The sequence below is a fragment of the Anarhichas minor genome, unplaced genomic scaffold (assembly GCF_050575085.1).
Source record: "Anarhichas minor isolate MPS153535 unplaced genomic scaffold, ASM5057508v1 ptg000011l, whole genome shotgun sequence".
In the NCBI taxonomy this organism is placed as follows: Eukaryota; Metazoa; Chordata; class Actinopteri; order Perciformes; family Anarhichadidae; genus Anarhichas; species Anarhichas minor.
In genome coordinates this window covers 2,712,393-2,732,435 of record NW_027466457.1, presented here as the reverse complement: position 1 = coordinate 2,732,435, position 20,043 = coordinate 2,712,393, and the positions used below count along the sequence as shown (strand labels likewise).

The 20,043-nt window shown below is 44.2% G+C and overlaps 2 protein-coding genes across 3 annotated transcripts; both read left to right on the top strand.

The window, feature by feature from the left end:
- The first annotated feature begins 52 nt into the window (after positions 1-52).
- Positions 53-4,011, top strand: LOC142947342 (uncharacterized). Of its 2 annotated transcripts, none has more exons than XM_076088868.1 (4): positions 53-499; positions 809-1,013; positions 2,241-2,432; positions 3,051-4,011. In XM_076088868.1, the coding sequence occupies exons 1-4, from the start codon at positions 329-331 to the stop codon at positions 3,323-3,325; spliced, it is 843 nt and encodes a 280-aa protein (XP_075944983.1). In that variant the 5' UTR covers positions 53-328; the 3' UTR covers positions 3,326-4,011. The 2 variants fall into 2 exon arrangements, with proteins under 2 accessions (XP_075944983.1, XP_075944984.1); XM_076088869.1 differs by having other exon boundaries at positions 53-654.
- An 11,470-nt stretch (positions 4,012-15,481) lies between these two features.
- On the top strand, positions 15,482-19,577 carry rag1 (recombination activating 1). The gene is made up of 3 exons (XM_076089844.1): positions 15,482-15,816; positions 15,900-17,032; positions 17,824-19,577. The coding sequence occupies exons 1-3, from the start codon at positions 15,482-15,484 to the stop codon at positions 19,575-19,577; spliced, it is 3,222 nt and encodes a 1,073-aa protein (XP_075945959.1).
- Positions 19,578-20,043: the final 466 nt, after the last annotated feature.

The window sequence follows — 20,043 nt, the reverse complement described above, 5'->3', positions numbered from 1 at the left end:
TGAAACATGCTCCAATGGCATTTTAATGTGACATTTTGAACACTTTCTTTTGGGTGGGCTGTGGGCGCCGTTCCATTGGTGGTATGACGAAGAGGAGAGATATCTGAGGTCGAGGTCAACCACACATCACGCTGTGACAAACAGAGTGGGATTTCCTTAAATGTTTTGTCGTGCATAATGACCTGCTGTCACACAGTTTCTGCATTTGACACAAACAAATGTCTGAGTGGTATTTTGCGGTTACAGAGTATCTCCCAAGAATCAAGAGAATTTAAAGACTCATGGACTTCCTTTTCTTGTCCAGTTATTCTTTATTCCTTATAGCTCAATGGTTTCTACACAAACTTCTGCTTCCTCAAATATTGAATGGTGCTTTCACTTTCTCTACAGCGTGAGCTGGTGGGCCACAGTGGAGAATTCACGGGGGAAATTTAGCCGCTGGCTGGGGGAGTTTCCATTGCAGCAGAGGCGGAGTAACACTGAAGGGTTTGAGTTGCAAGTAAGGACTTGTGGTATTGAGCAGTAGAAGAAGGGTGTTTGTATAGTAGGCTAGTATTTGTACAGCAGTAAACAGTGTAATACTAGTAGTGTAAACGTACCTGTAACTGACTAACCTCACAGCTTTGTTCCTGTTTCTTCTTGACAACAACAAAGGTAAGACCGTACTTTCAATACAATTTTACGTTTTTAAAGCTGATTTATATGAACTAGGTCAGTTTTGAGACTTCCCTTCTGTTGCTCAATTACAATACACTCTAAATGCACATCTCTTTCCTGCTGTCTCCTCCATTCTCCTTGCCTCTCTCAGTGGTGCAGAGATATGATGTTGCTGGAGCTGAAGGACTCCATCAGTCGCTTCAGGTTTTCTCAGTCCTGTGTGGGGCTGGCCGGTTGCCTGTGTGTCTGCTATGCGGTCTGGACACCCTTCTGGCTGAAGGAGAGGGGCCTCTGGACAGAGTGGAATAACACTGAAAGTGACCAGACAAACCGTAAAGATGTCATTGTCTTCAACGGTGAGCCACATTTACATCTTCGACATTTGCCTGCAGCCAACAAATCGAATTCGTCATCTGTTTAAAAATGTCGCTCAGGGTTCGGTTAAAGGTTTGGCGGACATACGGTATAACAGGAGGAAACAAATGTATGAAGAAGGGCAGAATATTTAAACATGTCTGTGCTGTGTTGATTCTGCTAGAGATCAGCCTCAGAGAGCCTGTTTTTCTTTTACACTTCTGAATAATCCTTTCACATCAGGTGGAGCGTTTGAAAAACCACTGGGTTGCAAAGCAGCTTCTTAGTCAGCAATAATAAACAAGTTTGAGCTCGCCCCTGTACCAGGAAAAAAAAAAAAAGCTTTCATAGTTTGATAATTGCTTCCAATAAAAACTTGAAAGGACATTCAAATGATTATAAATTCAAAAACAAGTTACACCAAAGGTTTTGATCCATCAGTTAGTCCAGGAACAAGTAACTAAACTTGAATCAGAACGTATAGACAGCTAACTGTCCTAGTAGTTACATTGTACCCCATGCCAGGAAGATACAAAGTATCACTAGTGAAAAATCCACATTAAAGGAATACTTAACCCACCAAAATGATCAATTACTCACCCTGTGTTACCTTGAATCCTTGAAGAAAACTTTGTTTTGCTTGCATGACTTTATACAAGAGTAAAATACCATCCAGTCAGCCCAACACTAACCGTACTTGTATGTTGTTGTTGCCTCAGACAGCTACTATATTGGCCAACTTTGGTTTTGCAGGAAACACAGGAAAATCAAATTAACAATCACAAAACAGCTGTAACGGTACATGTGCTTACAGATGGTGCTCCAGCAACGGCATTTGGGAATTAGATAAAAGATTCTTGTCAATATTTTCTTGGTCACAGACAAAATGGGTGATGTTATAATGTGAGTTAAACTGCTACTAAAGGACACCCAACTGAATACAACTGTGTCGTTTCTTACTGCGCAAACACACTGAGAGATTGAAAGTAATGTCGTTTATTGTGAAAAACACCTTAAAGTACACAAACTCTTGATTTTACTCCTCTGGTTTCAGTTTTAGGCAGGGACATGTTATGAGGGAATCCCCCCGTGAGTCATCAATTCATCACAGTGCCTATTTATAGTAAAAACTTAATGTACCTGTGGCAACTTATAGTTAGATATCCATGAGTCTGGCTTACCCTTCCCTTTTTGAACTGTGCGTGTGTGTCTGTTGTTGTGTCTTCCAGTGCTGGAAGCGGAGAGAGCATTTGGAGTGCTTTCCTTCCTCATGGCTGTGAGCACTGGTGCTCTGTGTCTGGTGTTTGCCCTCTGCTGGAGATCTGAGACGGTGCGCTCCTACTCCAACACCCGCTCTCTCCTCATGGCAGGACAAGCCCTCTACCCCTCCACACTGCTGCTGCTCACCATGGCCTGCACAGGTAACACCACTGCACTGCTCAGAATATGAGAAACACTGCATGCGCTCCAATACCCCTACTACCATACTATTTAGCATGCCAGAAAAAAAGGTACGTCCCAATAAATAGTATGTTAAATGCAGTATGCCAAAAATACCAGGATGTCAGGTTGCATTTTGCAATACAAACGTTGTAAGGGCAGCTGCTGTGTGTACTAAAGGTAAAAAGAAAATGATGTGACTTGAAACACAGCTTGTTTGCCTGAGCCACACACCATGTTTTTGTTTTCCTCTGAATTAACAATTGACTGCTGTTGTTTCGGGAGTTTTAAAATAATATATACATTCCAAGTAAAGTAGTAAAACACGACCCCGTTTCCAATTAACCTCAAACTAGCCTTTTGGTTTGTGTAGTTCATGTCAAACCGACACCTCTAGAAATTCTTTTATGTACTTCTCATTAACATACCCTGCAGGGAAGCAGTTTTTAAAGAGACTTTTTACTTCTCTTGGAATTGCAGTTCATTATCATACAAACGCTTTTCTAAAGCTCCAGGCACGTAATAATTGACCTTAATGACTCCCCCCCCTTTCCTCCCAATGACATTTGATTTGACTCGTTTGTCTCCTCTATCTACAGGATTCTTTTTCCTCCTCAGCTGGTCTCTTTTTACATATCAGCACCGGGAGGAAATCCGTCAAGATTTGTCCGGCCTCGGCTCCTCCTATTGGCTAGGAGCTTTAGGTTGGGTCCTGCTGTTGGTCGTGGAGACGATAGTCTTTATAGCTGAGCAAGCTGTTGTGCCTGACATCCTGCCGGACTTAGAGAAAGCTGTGGAGTCATGGCGGATTTCCTCTCAACTTAAGGCCGCGAAATGCTCTTTCAGCGATGGTTATTACCTTTGTAACAGCTAAAGAAACATGGCTCCCAAGAGCCTTGGTTGGAGTGCAGAAGTAAGGACATGACCGAGGAAAAGGATGTGAGTGCGTACGTTACACATTAAAGCACACGGACTCAATGAGAAACCAGCAATTCCTCGCTGCTTTATAGCTCTGTACTGCACAACCAGACTGAATACTGATTAACTGTGTACGGATTGTTTGCCAGAGGAATTAAGTCTGAATCCTGAAGGTACGTGGGACTGAAGTCTCCAGCATTCTCCAGTTTGTTATCAGTATGGACTGCAATGAAATTAAAACACACTAAGGACCAACAATATTGGCTGAGAAACTGGGCACCAAATGCAAGATGACAACTGTTTTCTTATAAAGTGAATGCGACTGTTTTTTGCCAAATTTTGAATTTCATAAAGCTTTGTCCAGGTTTGCCCCTGGGCCAGGAACAGATCCAGCTGTGTTAGCTTTTCAGTTGAATTTGTGTAAAACACTCACTAAACATTCAACTCATACCTCTAACTAAACATTTCAGTAGGCTCTGTTGTAATTGATGAATGTTAAAATTGCGCCCTCTTGTGATGCCTGTGTGACACTTTTGATATATCTTTCTTTATATATATGGACATCATCATTTTTGTTAAATGCTCATTGCAAATAACCATTGTGTTGTCATTTTAATTAAAAAAGGTGTCTGTGGTCGTACTTATCAATGAATCAATGATCCCTCATTTTATTACCACTTAGTTGTCATATGTTATATATATATATATATATCTATCTATCTATCTATCTATCTATCTATCTATCTATCTATATATATATATATATATATATATATATATATATATATATATATATATATATATCTCATGTTCAACAAGGCTTAGCTTGACGATGCATCATGTGCTGTCTACACCCTTCCACAGCTAAATAGATGTTAAAAGGTTTGTCTGTCCAAGCGGGTGTTCTCTGAGAGGTCAGTCTGAGCATGATGTTTAACTGCTTGGACAGTTGTCCTACATCACCCGACCAGGTGTTGCATGTGTAGCGCATGCATTTCCAGTATCCAGTCCCCAGCTCTGCGGTTCATTTGGACCACCCGACAGCCGACTGGCTCCAAAGCCGTAATTTACTTTCCTCTCACACATTCCCAGGAGGAGAGGAAGCACTCCGGTGTTGGACTGCTTATGTTTATGTTCTCAACCTGCCAAAGTGGGGGAGAATTAAGTGGCTCTGGCTCTGTTAATTGGGCGTTAATCAGGTGTTGCTCTAATTAAAAGGCAGTTCCGCCCTGTTGGGCCCTGGTAATGAGTTTGTTATTAAATCCACAGAGGATTTTTGTCTCTTTTTCAATTTACCGACAGGGTAGTGCTTAATTGCCGTGTAAATGAGGAGAAAGTCCTTGAAGGTCGTCTTGCATCAGCACACGATCCATGAACAGAATTGTTCCAAAGAGCTTCCCACCCAAACTTCAAATCCATTCAATTCACTGTGTGTTGACCTCTTGTGTCCAGCTGTGCCTCTCAGTGACACCTTTCATCATCAAAAGAAACCTCCTCAAACCTCATTTGCTAAATTGAGAGAGCAGGTACACTCCTTTTGCTTTTGAAGTACTTTTAGAATTGATTTTTTTTTATTTCCCCCGGTGGGTACTGTCTGGGCCAATAAAAGCATGCTGTCTTTTGTGGCTGCCAGTGTCTCATAAACAAACCCTCCACTTTTCACTTTCCACCGCCACAAACGCTGCTCTTTCACCCTTCAGACCAAAGGTGGAGAATGCCTTCATAGAAAGAGAGGCCAAATCAATGTGGAGACAGAAAGACAGAGATAGTGAGACGTTTAGGCACAAAGGATGAAACGACAGATGAATGGTAGAAAATGTTACGCACTGATGGACAGGTGGCCTGATAGACACAGAGAGATTGTGAGTACTGATTGTTGAAGGGCATTTGCTACAGAGACATCAATCAGAAGATGGCACCAAGATTGAGCAGGCCGCCAGTGTTTCCTGCCGGTGGCCGGCAGCATATGTCGAACACAACCCGGGATAAACCACTGCTCTTCATATCAATTAGAGACCAATTATACAGCCATGTCCTACTAATTATGCTGCACTGCCACCATCCCCATCCCCCGAGTGTGTGTTTCTCTTTGCTCCTGTGTTTGTGGTTGTGTTCATAGAGATAAATAAATAAACTTGCCGGCTGCCAAGGCGAGGCATCCTTAATCGGTGCTGTAAGTTTGTATTTTGGAGGGGAAGACAGCAAGCTGTTGTTTTCAGCTTAACCTTTTGGTGGTGCTGGTGTAACATCTATTGCTTTGCCTCTTGCAATGAAATCTGGCAAAATGTGGGAGCTACTGCTCTCATTTGATTTGAGTAATGAAATCACAAAAATAAAAGCTATGAATATGTGCACGCGTTTATGTGTGTTTGATTTTTATTTGCGAGGTAGACAAAGTGTGATTAATATTCTCAAGCATATTTCAGAGGATTCTGAGCCAGAATGTGCCAGACTACCTAATACGTCCAGTTTTATTTTCCTCGATCTGAGGGCATGATGAATTATGAAATAAAGTGAGAACTCCATGCTTTTTGCAGTTTTATGTCTCTGTAGTTTACATAATTCACTCAGAACATTTGTAACTTTCCTGACAGGTTAATGCTGTTGGGTTCAAAGTCAAGACACTGAGGAAATACGCAGAAAGACTTGACAGCAGGGGAGAAATAGACAGAGAGATGAGAGGAGGAGAGAACAGAGAACAAGGGGAGGGAGAAAATTGGCACCCCTGCTCGAATGCTCAAACGCTGTGCATTGGAGCGTTCTCACGTCCTCCTCTGCATCTTATGGGAATCCTACAGGACAGCATCAATTCCCAGCCTCTGGGAAACATCCACCATCAAACCAGTTCCCAATAAAACCCTCAGAACCCAACAAGCTGGCCCACTACCAGTTTACCTGCGGGGTCAAAGGACGAACGCACCCCCAACATCTGGAATCACCTGGCAACTTCGCCACCGTACTCTTTGTTGCCTTCAGCTTTGCTTTCAAGACAATACAAAGCCACCAGATGATCAAGAAACTTCACCATAGACATCCCTCCACTCATCATCCAATCGTTTCACAGTTTCCTACGCAACGGCTCCACCCTGAGGACACAGCGGAGTCCCTCAGGGCTGTGTCCTCAGTCCCTTTCGTTACACCCTCTACATGAATGACTGTGCCACCACAACCTCCATCCACGGCAAGACAGTATAAATACATATATATTTAACATATATATTAACAAACAACTCACTGATCCCACCTAAACCAATGAATCACATTACCTCCATCTGGTTGGAGATACAGAACACTTCAATGTAGAAGACCTCGCTTCAGCAGGAGTTTTGTTCTTTCTACAACAGCAGCCCTGAACAATCTGCCTCGCTGACATTGTTGTGGTTCTAGGATAATTCAATGGATGTTTCCATGTTTCCGTGTATTGGCTGTGAATAAAATACGCCTCTGGGACAAAACATCTGAATCTCAAAGGATTTGAGATGTCACAAACCAGATTCACACTGACCCCGAGTTCTGTACTAACTTCTGTGTGGTGTCAGATTTTGATGAACTTTGTCCCTTTTCGTTCACCACCAGCTCTCCATAGCCCTGAATGTTCTGATGCACTCAAAATGAGAGTTTGACCACTGCACTATTGTGCACTCTACTGCATTGTCATCAGTATAAGTGGACACTCTTTGAAAATGGGAAAAGTCAAAAGAAATTTGATATCTGCACTTCTACAATCTCAGAAAAAGGAGACAGAGGGAGGAAGACAGACAGAGGCTGTCGGCAGAGTACACCTTGTGTCCTTCAGTCGCCTTTTTTGCAGGGACTCGGTTCATCTCGCCCGTAGAATCTGCAATGAGCCATTGCGCTCTGTGACTGGCATCCCACCCAGACCACCCTGCTGATTACTCTTGTTCAGCAGAACTGAGTGCGAAAGAGCCAGACAGAAAGGGAGAGGCAGAGCTTGCTTCAGGGGAAAAAATATTTTCTTGATTATCCAGCACTTACATTCAACCATTCGATTTGAGAGTGCAGGTGTTCTTCCATATAGTAGAATTCTCTCTGCTGTCTTTTTGTGTCTTTGAGTTTCGACTTATAAATCCCTGCGTATGCACCATATCTGCCCGCCGGTACCCTTGTTCGTAAGTGGTGTCGTCTCGGACATCTCAGTCCAGACAATGAAGCTGTAGTCCCATTCTCATCACTCTATTCATCCCTGGCCAACTGTAGCCGCTCCCTGCTCTTATCTCTGTGTGACCAAGGAAATTAAATTACAAATATAATCACTTGGCACCAGTTTCTTTTACAGTGTGCTTCTGCTTTGCATATAGAGTGTGCTTGCTTTGGAGACACGTTGTGTGAAGTTACTTATTGGCCTATTTACGATAATGGGCTCTGCTCTACTAGTGGAGTCACACACACCTTTTCACAATGACAGTGAATGGCACGACGAAGTGAAGCGAGAAGAGGAAAAAAAGAGTATAAAAGACTGATATGGAGACATCGTTGCAGCCATCTTGGGAACATCATTTTGCATGAGTAAATTATCTAAAAAGCAATGATGAACGAATAAAAGTACTCAATTTAGGCTGTGTCCAAAATCACTCCTTCCTTGCCTATCACTGTATTTACTTTTCTTGAATTCTAAGTGCATAAAGTTTTGCATTATGTAGTGCTTTGCTAACTCGCCTTCTACTCTGTTCACTGGAAGATAGCGCGAGCACTACCGCCCCCTGTGGGTGATGGGCTGAAACAGTGTTTTTACAGAGCGGACCGTGAGAAGATCACTGAATTTGACAAAAGTGTATTGGATTAAAATCGCTGACTGCACCTTTTAAGTACAGCCTGACTGGCTGAAGAGTGTTAGCCGCGTTGCTAAATATGCCCCAATGCAATGTTTCGCCTTAATAGACGTCTCATTGCCATGATGCAGCACTGCACCTGTCAGTGATGATGATGATGATGAATCATTCAAAGTCTCAATTTGTTGCTCATTATCGAGCAAAGTCAATGAGTCAATGAGGACGTGATTTCAGACGTGGCACCATTCACTCGCCGATGCAAACTGCCATTGTGTAGACAGCTTCCTCTTTAGCTCAAATCTATTCCACACACGTTAGACCATCTGACTGAATAAACAGTCTCCGTCTCTCTGCCTCTCGCTCTCCCTGTCTCTGTCTCTCCTGCAGGTCTTTCACAAAAAGTGAAGGGATGAAAACCTGTGTATATTAGAATGATGTGCCTCCCATGGGCACCAGAAGGGGAAGTTGGTAAAGGAAGAGTGAGGGGAGTTTGAATAGAAGAATAGCATTTTTTTATCATTGTTATTATGAGAAGGCCATCACAGGCCTCCCTTGCCAATTTCCTATTCAGAAAGGAATTATTTTGCTTATACGTGCTTATACGTGCAGACCGGCAAATGCAAAACCGTATCAATGCCTACGGATCTACCGGGTCCCAAAGCACTCGCTGAGCAGGTGGATGGTGTATTTGTGATCTTTATGTATTCAGCGCCAGCTATTCTCACCTCCAACAGGGACCACATGTTTGTCAGTCCCTTCCCGAGGCATCTCTGTGTTCTGCTGCAGTGAAGAAACGCCATATGCCCCTCAGTTAGGTTCAACCGCTCAATTCTTTCGCAGTGTAGTCCAATCCACAGACATACATGTGACTGTGAATTCTGAAAAGAGAACTGTTGTGCTCAAACCATTACTGTATATACGTCTGCTCGTGTGCTCATGAAGCCCATAGCTATCATCATCCTCGCCACCAGCAGGATGCCATGAGAGAGCAGGGTGGTAAAATTATGGCTCCCCGCTGGATCGCGTGAATCATTGCGATGACTGGCTGATAAACGGTCCACCACACAGGCTCTGGCTCCAACAGTAATTTCTCTTTCCAACTGGACTGGCTGCCAAATGACAACAACCTCCCTCCCAAAGCCCCCACCTAGCCACAGCGTCCTTCACAGCCCCTCCCTTTACCTCCTATAATTACTGTACTTTATAAGTCTGGTTTAAGACCAGTCACTCTAAATCAGCCTTGGATAGCCGCGTGCTACTGTGTCCATTGTACACTTGTCTGAGCTCTGGCAGAGCTAGTGCAGGAAAGTCCATTTCCTACAATGGACTTTGTAGTTAAATGACAGGGAAATAATAAGCAGATCTACGTGTGGGAAAAGCGCTCATTGTGTTCGGTGGAAAGGTAAGACTGCAGACAGCTTGGGGTTAGAGTTGACAAACAACAGCGCTACTCTTTTCACACTCCTTGACATATAATCGGACTGATTTTTCTCTCTACATCTCTCCCTAGTGGCCATGATTTGCTCATTACATTGATGGAGGGGGGGACGGAGGGAGGGAGTGGGGAAGTGAACGAGGGAGAATGACCAGTCAAGAGACAAATAGTGTGACATTTAGTGCTGAGAATTCACTATTACTCTCATTTCACCTGAAAACTGTACGGAGGTAACCCACTTATCAAGGTGTTTAACAACTTGCCCAGAAATCCTCCCTTCAAGGATGCTGAATGTTGGAAATCTTGAGGAGTTGTTTGCAAGCTTCTATCCCTCAGCTGACAGACCTTCTGTGTAAACCAGCACCAGACAGTTTGGGAAACGAGGACTAATACATACTTAAACACAAGACAAATCCGGTGAGTGGATGTTTATGTGACTGGAGGTCCTGGCGTCAGAGGGACTGCTCCTCAATCAGGGAAATCTACATTTAATTAACACAGAATTAAAGACACTGGTCTTGATTCCCCACTCAACTCTGGTGCTCCTGAATCCGGCTTAGGGTTTAATTTCGTTTGATTTGTATTGAGAGTGGATCAACATCCATCTGGATTGCTGAGATGCAGATCTCGCCATTCAGAGGGCAATGCTGTAAACACCAGCACAAACACGCTATGTATTCACTGCAATAGCTGGACGTTATTGATCTCTTTATGGCCTATTTTGCTGTGGTGACAGGATTTTCTTTTTTGTAAAGGTTGACACTCAAAGTTGCTGTAGCTTAAGTTGTTCTCTATATTGTTTAACTCACCAGAACAGAGAAGATGAATGGAACCGGTCCAAAAACCAAAATAACTCTGCAGCGCCTCAGGGACGGTTATCATGCAAGACTTGGAACGAATTAATGCAGCACCAAGACTAGATTATCAAATAAAATGAATATTTTGCTAGCTGGACATGGAAGATATTGTTGGTGTCAAGAAGCTGACAGTAGTGTGTGTGGGATGTTATTTGTAGACGCTGTGATGTTTTGGTGTGTCTCTTCTCTCTCTTAAAGCCTCATCAGTCAGGATGAGCCGACAACAAACGCAGCCAAGTCATACAGGGTCCCGCCAGGTCTCGAGACAAAATCACTCAACTCAGCTGTCCCCTGGCTGTCGCTGTGTGATTATAGGCACACTAACCTGTGGTACAGAGGGAGGGAGGGCCAGTAATTAATCACATCATTCGAATAATCACATAATTGATTATTAACAAAACCTGAGGTGAGGTTGAGAGGAGAGGGGCGAGACGAGGGAAACAAGACTTTTAGAGGGAGAGACAGGGGAGATGAATGAGGGGAGATTTGAGTAGTTGGGTAAGGCGTTTGTTCTGGCAGGTATAGCTTTGACGAATAGCTCTGCATTGAAGTCTACCTCTGTGAGTATTAATCTGCCAAATCATGTCTCCAGACGAGGGATGGACGAGGTGGACAGTGGGAGGCGGCTCACTCAGAATCGGCTGGGCGAGTCTGAAGAACTTCTTGGACGTGCTATGAAAATGCAATAAAAAATTTGCATACCCAATGCTCAGCATATTGCCTAACACTCAGTGGAAATATGAGATCGAAATGCCCTCTTTACCCTGAATACAATCGCAAAGATGCCCACATTCTTCCTGACATTTAGAAATATCGTGCAGCAATTTTGGTCGGTCTATTCAAATGTGGACCGTGCTGACATTTTATTCCCCGTGAAGAAGATACCAATGCTGCTGTGGAATACATTCATTGTCCATCTCTGCTATTGACACTCTTCCTTAAGCTGCCATGTGACTTGAGCTGTCAGGGGGTCTTTCTTGGACCTTTGGCTTACATAGTTCTGCCTGGAAGGCTTGATCTCACCCCCCCCCCCCCCCATCCCTTGTCACAGCCTGCAATCAGCCTTAAGCCCCTTTGTGTTCTCTACTCTGAGCTAAGCCTGTTATCCTGTGCAACTCCTTTACACAAGATCACTACTATATCCCCCTTCTGTCTTTCACCTCTTACACCTTCCCTCTCTTTCCTTTGTCTGTCTCCTTGTTTAACACACACAGGCCCAACAGTAATGATTCTAAAGTTTCTCAAGGATGGATTAGTAGGACTACTATATATATATTTTTTTTTTCTTGTTCCCGGGTGTGTCCTACACACCAGCACAGACTCACAAACACACAAAACCCCCTGTTTTTACCCCAACCATATTCCCACTCATCCCTCCCACTGCACACACCTGGAACATGCTGATGTCCACACGCACATTGCATGCTCACTGGTGTTGTTTGGATTCATCATGTTAGAAAAAACACCCCCTCCTATAGTGCAAGGTGTCAGTTCACTGGTGCATTGCAAACTCCTATATGTCTTCCTAAACTGCAGCCTCCAGTCCCCCAGGGTTTGCGCATCACATTCATAACACTCCGCTCCATGCCAGGTGGCTGTCTCCACAGCTCCTCTTCCCCATAAATCAGACTGTCTTTGAGTTGATCAATAACAAGTCAATTAGCAGGCGCAGAGAGATGAGGGTCTCAGGGGGTCACTGCTTGTTTGTCAGGCCGACATCTGCAGCTCCGTCCCCGTCTGCCACAGAGCTAGGTGTGTCGTTTACCTTGGAAACATGAGGCTACTTGGCTATCATAAATCTAAATATCAACTATAAATAGGCTTGGAACATCTTGCTACAATCCATCATTTGCTTCTTCTTGGACACTGTATCAAGCATTGTATCAAGCTGTTTCTTATGGATTTGGACAGGCCTAGAAAACAGTACCTTTTCCACCCTAACTATTTTGTGTATTTGTCCTTCTTGTAAATAAGTCACAAAGAAACAAATAAACCATTGCTGTCTAAGGTCACACTTGACCATATGCACCAAATACAAGCCGTAAAACCCACCAGTATTCATCCTGCTCCCCTGTTAAGCTGACAAGAGTGGGAGAGACCCAACTGTTGTTTGGTGCCCACTGACTGTGTATCTAATGACTTGGCTGGCAAATCCAAAGCAACAGCTACAGGCTCCTGTGGCGAATACACCAGATTAATCCCCCGGATAATTACAAACAAGAATGATCTTGGGCAAATACTCCCCATACCTACTGAGACATTACATCAAGCGATGCTGTCTAATTAAATCTCATTCTGAATGGAGACAGCATTTGGAGAAATGGATGAAATGTGCTGACATTAAATGGAGAGGATTCTTTTGCAAATAATAACCACAAGGGGTGGACAAAATGAGAGTAACCAAGAACACATGGCACAGTACAGTACTGTTGCCTTGGAATAAAAAGTACCATATTTTCTGTTTTGTTTGACCCATCGCGGTTATGGCCTCTATGCACCTCTGTTGCTTTGAAAACTCACCTTTCAAAAATGGTAATTGCCAGATAAACACTTCATATTCAAACATCATTGCTAATTGGTATTTAAACCTAATATGACTAATTTTTATCACAGCATTTACCATTTTGATTCACAGCAGTCATCACCTGCATTTCTGGTGCATCAGTCACAGACACTGAAAAATTAAGTGGGATGAGAGAAAAGTCTCAATAATGCAGTAATTAGACTGACAATGACACTCTTTATAAATGCAACAAATACTATTATTTCCTGTTTTTGTCCACCGATTTCTGCCCTTTTTAAATCGTTGCTAAGAGTCCATCTGTCTTCCTCATATATATTATATACTGCCTTGTTCACACCCTTACACATACTAACACATGGCTCTTTATTCCTGCTGCCTCCACACTCACACCCACCCACACACACACACACACACACACACACACACACACACACACACACACACACACTTACAAACACATTATTAGTTCCTGTCAACCACAACCTCTCTCTTTGAAGTGACAACACACGGGATTTACAGTTCAGGTACACTTAGTGACACATAACAGCACAACAACACATTAACAAATATACATTGCTCTTGAAGTCCTATAGATAAACGGAGAGGATAAACACTTAAAATGTACCCGTATGATCTTCAAAGTGAATTTTTAGGCTATTCCTTCGGTTTTCAGTGGACTTTTAGGGTTCTGTTATTGACAGGAATGACTGAAACCTTTGACTATGCAACAATAAATGCAAATTTATTAACAATGACTTCACACAGAAGCTCTGGCATAGGGGCCTCCTGAGCATTCAGGCCCGTTCGGTCAACCTGTGCTTGTAACCAGCTCTTTTATTCCAGCTGGTTTTTAAAAGTATTGTCAAATTCGTAATACAATTTGTAATTAAACAAATTTTTTTTAATATAATGTCTGTCCTACTTTTTATTTGTCCGTGGGATGGGAAAATGCATTTATTCTATCATCTGTTTTGTTTCTGCACTTGTAGCTTATAAGTTTAACAGTATCTCTCAGTCTATCAGAGAGAGGCCACCTGGATGAGGTGAGCCTGCAGATGGATATGAGAAAGGGGAGATAAAGGTGACATAGAAGTGTTTCCAGCTGAGGATCAGTGTGGTGTGGCTTATTTGGGGTATGCTGTTGGATTCTGTGTATACACATGTTTGCAACTGTGCTTTGGGGTTGACCTTGTTTTGTTTGTTCAAATCAGCTGCCTGCATCAGGTGTCAGGAGTTGACTGTTGGGATCCCATCTAAGGAAGGGTATAAATACAAGACACAAGGAGACAGACAGGGGCAATCCCAGTGTATGGAACCATAACTCCTGGTAACACATGCTCTAAACTGAGGCTCTAACATAGACAGTATATGTGGTGCGTAGGGCCGGGCTCCAGGGCTTCCCTTGTGCTCCCATGCGGAAAGGACCCCTCAGGGGAGCTGACGCCAGCTGAGACCAAAAAAACAAGGTAAGAGCGCAGCTGACACACATGCATACAGGCTCAGCTGTTTGTCTCAAAGGAGAGTTCAGCCTGCCAAGTACACAGAAAGCCAGGAAATGAAGGAGTATTGCCAGATTCAAGCCTCCCAGGGAGAACACGCAACTGAAAGATGGATACACGAAAGACGGATACACGAAAGAGGCTAGATTGTGTGCACTATAGTTGTGCAATGGTAAGATTGTATGACTGCTTTATTGTCTGGACTTTTAACGGAACGTAGATCGTATGGGAGGAGATGAAATAAGACCTGTCAGTGCAGCAGTATCATTGATCTTACCTGTGCCAAATCATAAGAGCACTTGGCTGTTTAAATACGACTCCTAGATTTAACAATGTTGTGTTTGGAATAATTCTTTATGATCTTTATTCGATATGAGGGTTTCTTGTTTTCTTTTCCCTTCGATTTGGTCAATATATGTGTGTATTATGAAATAAGTTTCCTGAATCTCTTATTTTATTATTCACATTGAAAATGCCAGTCAGAGGCTCCCAGGGCTCAAATTCGCTCTCCAGCCAAGAAAATGACTAATATAAATGATTGACAGCCTTGCAGGGATAAGGTTGCCCATTTAGCAAACTCGCTGTGTCAAAGGGAAAAAAAATCACAATGGCTCCCTGAGCGATGGGATTGGAGATGGGAGAAATGAAGATTTTTGTGCTGTATCGATCCCCAAATGCTTGTCTCATGCATTTTACACAAGATCCAAATGCCACTTTTGGTGTAACACAGCACTCTAGGTCGGGGCTCACTACTCTCTGCTCAGTGGGATTTCAGGGTACTTGGTGTATAAATTCAACAGGAATCAAGGAAAGCTGTTCGATTGTGTCATGAGCTCAATGCTGAAAAGGCACTTGGGATATTTGAGCATTTTAATGCATTGTTTTAAAGCATCCACAACCGTGTATCTCATGGACAACTGAAATTATTTTCATACAATTGTGATACATCATACTAAGCTCTCCTCTCCTCCCCTCTCGTCTCCAGGGTCTGAGGACTAAGCCACATCATGGCGGAGTTGAGCCTGGAGACAGACGGCCCCAGATCCTCCATGCCGGCTGAGCTCCACCATCCCCACTCTAAGTACTCTCAGTGGAAGTTTAAACTCTTCAGGCTGAGATCCATGGAGAAGGCACCTCTGCCCACTGAGACACGGCCTGAGAAAGGAGCCTTGTCAGGGATCTCTCCTCCTGCAGCTCTAAACATAGAGTTCGATAATGGCATGGGTCCAGGGAGTGTTATGAAATTATGCCTCGGGGGGAAAAGCCAGGAAAATGTGGAGGGCCCTGGCCGGAGAGTTGATATGAAGCTACAGGAAATGGAGACCCACATGAACCAACTCAGGTGAATACATGTCACAATATTATGTAAACGTTATTGTGCATTTCTTTCAAAAAATTTGACAGCATTGTTTTTCCTCTTTAAAGGTGCTTGTGCCGTCTCTGTGGAATGGTCCTGCGAAAAGTCAAAGGACCGATGCACAATGTTAATGGGGATCTGGATGAGGTCAGCAAAGGTGCTCTGCGTAAAATGGGCTGCAAGTTTACCAGCTGGCCGGATGTCGTCCTCAAAGTCTTTAAAGTGGACGTGACAGAGGACACAGAATCTGTCCACCCTCTTTCCTTCTGCCATCGCTGCTGGGTGGTAGCCATAAGAGGAGGGGGGGTCTGCAGCTTCTCCAGAACAAGAGTCCCTGAGTGGAAACCCCACTCTTCCACCTGCCACCTTTGCTCCCCTAGGAAACCTTCATTCCAGCGGACTGGGAGGAAGAGGCGGAAAGCCATTCCCAGAGCGCAGAGTCTGGCAAAAAGGACCAGGAGAAACCATGGCGACAGCATTGCCGTTGATGAGAGGAGGGCTCTGAGACCATTTGGAGACCATCATCATGGTCCTGTGCTAAGGGCATGGAGGAAACCCAGCATCCAGAGAGAGCAGTGGGTGAGGAACATTACCCACTGCCAGAAAGACCACCTGAATATCAAGCTCATCTCTGAGAAGCTACCTGTAGACTTCCTCTGTTCTTTCAAATGCCTAGTGTGCGACCACCTGCTCTCTGATCCAGTCCAGTCGCCCTGTGGACACCTCTTCTGCCGCAGCTGTATTATAAAATATAACCACGTTCTGGGGCCTCACTGCCCGGCCTGCAACTTATGCTGCGGCGTTGATGATCTCGCCCCGCCCGCTAAAGCCTTCTTATCAGCCCTGTATTCCCTGTCTTTGCTCTGCCCCAGGAGCGGCTGTGGCAAGCAGGTCAGGCTAGACTCATTTAAAGCTCATTGTCTGGGCCATGAGCTCGATGAACAGGACGATAAGCAGCAGTCATCAGAACTTGACAACTACTTGCTAGCCAATAAAGGGGGAAGACCCCGTCAGCACCTGCTATCGCTGACCCGTCGTGCCCAGAAGCATCGGCTGAGGGATATGAAGAACCAGCTGAAGGCGTTCGCAGACAAAGAGGAAGGTGGCGACCTGAAGTCTGTGTGTCAGACTCTGTTTCTGCTTGCATTGAGGTCTGGGAATGAACACCGTCAGGCAGATGAGCTAGAGGCCACGATGCAAGGTAAGATGCTATTAAGGCTTTTGTTTAATCAACATATAATTCTCCGTAGCCAAAGAAAAGGGACAAAGCTAATTACGATTATAATGGTGTTTGTTCATCAATATTATCTCTATCCTATCTCTGATGAATACAGTCAACTCATAAATAACAATAAGTTGAAAAGTTCACTATTGAAGAGAGTGAAGAAGATTTTGATTGAAAAACATTTGACTATTTTCCATCTCTGTTTATTGAATCACCGCTGTTGCGCGCTCAACCCCTACCTGATTCTCTCCCACATTCACTCTCTGCCTGCTTGTCCGTCAGTCTCACACTCCCTTTAATGCACAATAACAACTCTTGTGAAGGGGCTGTTAGAATCAAAACAACATCAGCAGCTCTTGTATCTGCAAATTACACAGACAGCACCATCTTCCTCTCTGGGGAATAGAAGCCAGCTGGTGTCTGTTTTCATCTGTAGCCAATACATCACTTTTGCCAGCTTCGCTGATTCACCCTCTGTCCCCTCATAACATTTGGAAATTAGGAAATATTGGATTTTGTAATCATGGGCTTGTGGGCTTTTGACATTTGGGTGTTAAATTTGCGATTTCCTCTGTCTCAGTATAAATGACTCTAAATGTGGGATATCAAATGAGGAAATGTTAGACACTGCAGTTCTGTTCAAAGCACTAGGAATGGGCAGTTTGGTGTTAAATAATGCTCTAAATAAATCCTTTCCTCTTCTTCCTTCCTTTTTTTATTTTGCCTCTCTGTGTCTCTTTTCCTTTTCTCTCTCTCTCTTTCTGCAGGCCGAGGCTTTGGGTTGCATCCTGCTGTGTGCTTAGCCATTCGGGTCAACACTTTCCTGAGCTGCAGCCAGTATCACAAGATGTACCGGACTGTCAAAGCCACCAGCGGCCGCCAGATCTTTCAGCCCCTGCACACCTTGCGGGCTGCAGAAAAGGAGCTTCTCCCTGGCTTTCACCAGTTTGAATGGCAGCCAGCTCTCAGGAATGTGTCTACATCTTGCAATGTTGGCATTATTAATGGGCTCTCTGGATGGGCTTCCTCGGTGGATGACATCCCAGCTGACACCGTCACTCGACGGTTTCGCTACGATGTGGCTCTGGTGTCAGCATTAAAGGATCTGGAGGAGGACATCATGGAGGGGCTGAGAGAGAGTGGGATGGAAGACAGTGCTTGCACCGCAGGCTTCAGTGTCATGATCAAGGAATCCTGTGATGGCATGGGCGATGTCAGCGAGAAGCACGGTGGAGGACCAGCTGTTCCTGAGAAGGCTGTGCGTTTTTCTTTCACTGTTATGTCTGTCTCTGTCCTGGCAGACGAGGGGGAGGACAAGGTTACCATCTTTACTGAGCCAAAGCCAAACTCAGAACTGTCCTGTAAGCCCCTTTGCCTGATGTTTGTGGATGAGTCAGACCACGAGACACTCACAGCTGTCCTGGGGCCTGTAGTTGCAGAGCGTAATGCAATGACAGAGAGCAGGCTCATTCTGTCCATGGGTGGACTACCTCGCTCCTTCCGCTTTCACTTCAGAGGCACGGGATATGATGAGAAGATGGTGCGCGAGGTAGAGGGCCTGGAGGCCTCAGGGTCCACCTACGTCTGCACTCTTTGTGACTCCACTCGGGCAGAGGCCTCTCAAAACATGGTGCTACACTCCATCACTCGCAGCCATGAACAGAACCTAGATCGTTACGAAATATGGAGAACAAACCCCTTTTCTGAGTCTGTAGATGAGCTGCGGGACAGAGTCAAAGGGATCTCTGCCAAGCCCTTCATGGAGACCCAGCCCACAATGGATGCACTACACTGTGACATTGGCAATGCCACTGAGTTCTACAAAATCTTCCAGGACGAGATCGGGGAGGTGTACAAAAAGGTCAAACCCAGCCGGGAGGAACGGCGCAGCTGGAGGGCAGCCCTGGATAAACAGCTGAGGAAGACGGTGAAGCTTAAACCGGTGATGAGGATGAATGGGAACTATGCCCGCAGGCTAATGACCCAAGAGGCTGTCGAGGTTGTCTGTGAGCTGGTGCCCTCAGAGGAGAGGAGGGAGGCCCTGAGGGAGCTGATGAGGATCTACATCCAGATGAAGCCTGTGTGGCGAGCCACCTGCCCTGCCAAGGAGTGCCCTGACCAGCTGTGCCGCTACAGCTTTAACTCCCAGCGCTTTGCCGACCTTCTCTCCTCTACCTTCAAATACAGGTACAATGGAAAGATAACTAATTACCTGCACAAGACCCTGGCCCATGTGCCTGAAATCATAGAGAGAGATGGATCCATAGGAGCCTGGGCCAGCGAGGGGAACGAGTCGGCAAACAAGCTCTTCAGGCGTTTCCGGAAGATGAATGCACGTCAGTCAAAGGCCTTTGAGCTTGAGGACGTGTTGAAACATCACTGGATCTACACCTCCAAGTACTTGCAGAAGTTTATGGAAGCTCACAAGAACTCTGCCAAAGCTCTGCAAGCCACCATTGACCCAGTAGAGAGCCGGGATTACGAGGACATCTTGTCTTCTCTGGAAGTTAATGACTTTTGATTTTGATTTTAATGTGAACTTTAAGTATTACCATTTCATTGATTTCATGGAAGTTGTATAATATTTAATTGCCTCTCAGTAATATGGACGTTTTACAACTTTACTTTCTTTGCCAATTCATTGATATTTAGAACAAGATTTTAAAACCAGCTTTTCTTGTGATTAAAATAACTATTTTTGCAAATTCAAACTCACATCATCCTTTATGTTGGATTTTACAAAATAAAAAGGTAATGCTATTCTCTCACAGGTTTTGTTAATTGTTAGTTAATACACTGCAAAGATGGGACAGCAGAGGAAAATAGAAGTAACACAGGTTTCTGTTCTCTTGCTCTCTTGCTCTTTTTTATCTTCACCGTCTGTGAAATATGGCACAGTTTATTCTATTGCAGGGATATGACACATTTATGAATTTATATAGAGAGGATATTTATGGAAACAGATGAAAGTGCTGTAAGTCATGGTG

Excerpts from the sequence above, each read along its gene's own strand:
- LOC142947342 (XM_076088868.1), top strand. The coding sequence starts at position 329 with ATGGTTTCTACACAAACTTCTGCTTCCTCAAATATTGAATGGTGCTTT. Across the intron at positions 500-808 it reads CTGAAGGGTTTGAGTTGCAA|TGGTGCAGAGATATGATGTT; the intron begins GTAAGGACTTGT and ends TGCCTCTCTCAG. Across the intron at positions 1,014-2,240 it reads AGATGTCATTGTCTTCAACG|TGCTGGAAGCGGAGAGAGCA; the intron begins GTGAGCCACATT and ends TGTGTCTTCCAG.
- rag1 (XM_076089844.1), top strand. The coding sequence starts at position 15,482 with ATGGCGGAGTTGAGCCTGGAGACAGACGGCCCCAGATCCTCCATGCCG. Across the intron at positions 15,817-15,899 it reads ACCCACATGAACCAACTCAG|GTGCTTGTGCCGTCTCTGTG; the intron begins GTGAATACATGT and ends TCCTCTTTAAAG. Across the intron at positions 17,033-17,823 it reads GCTAGAGGCCACGATGCAAG|GCCGAGGCTTTGGGTTGCAT; the intron begins GTAAGATGCTAT and ends CTCTTTCTGCAG.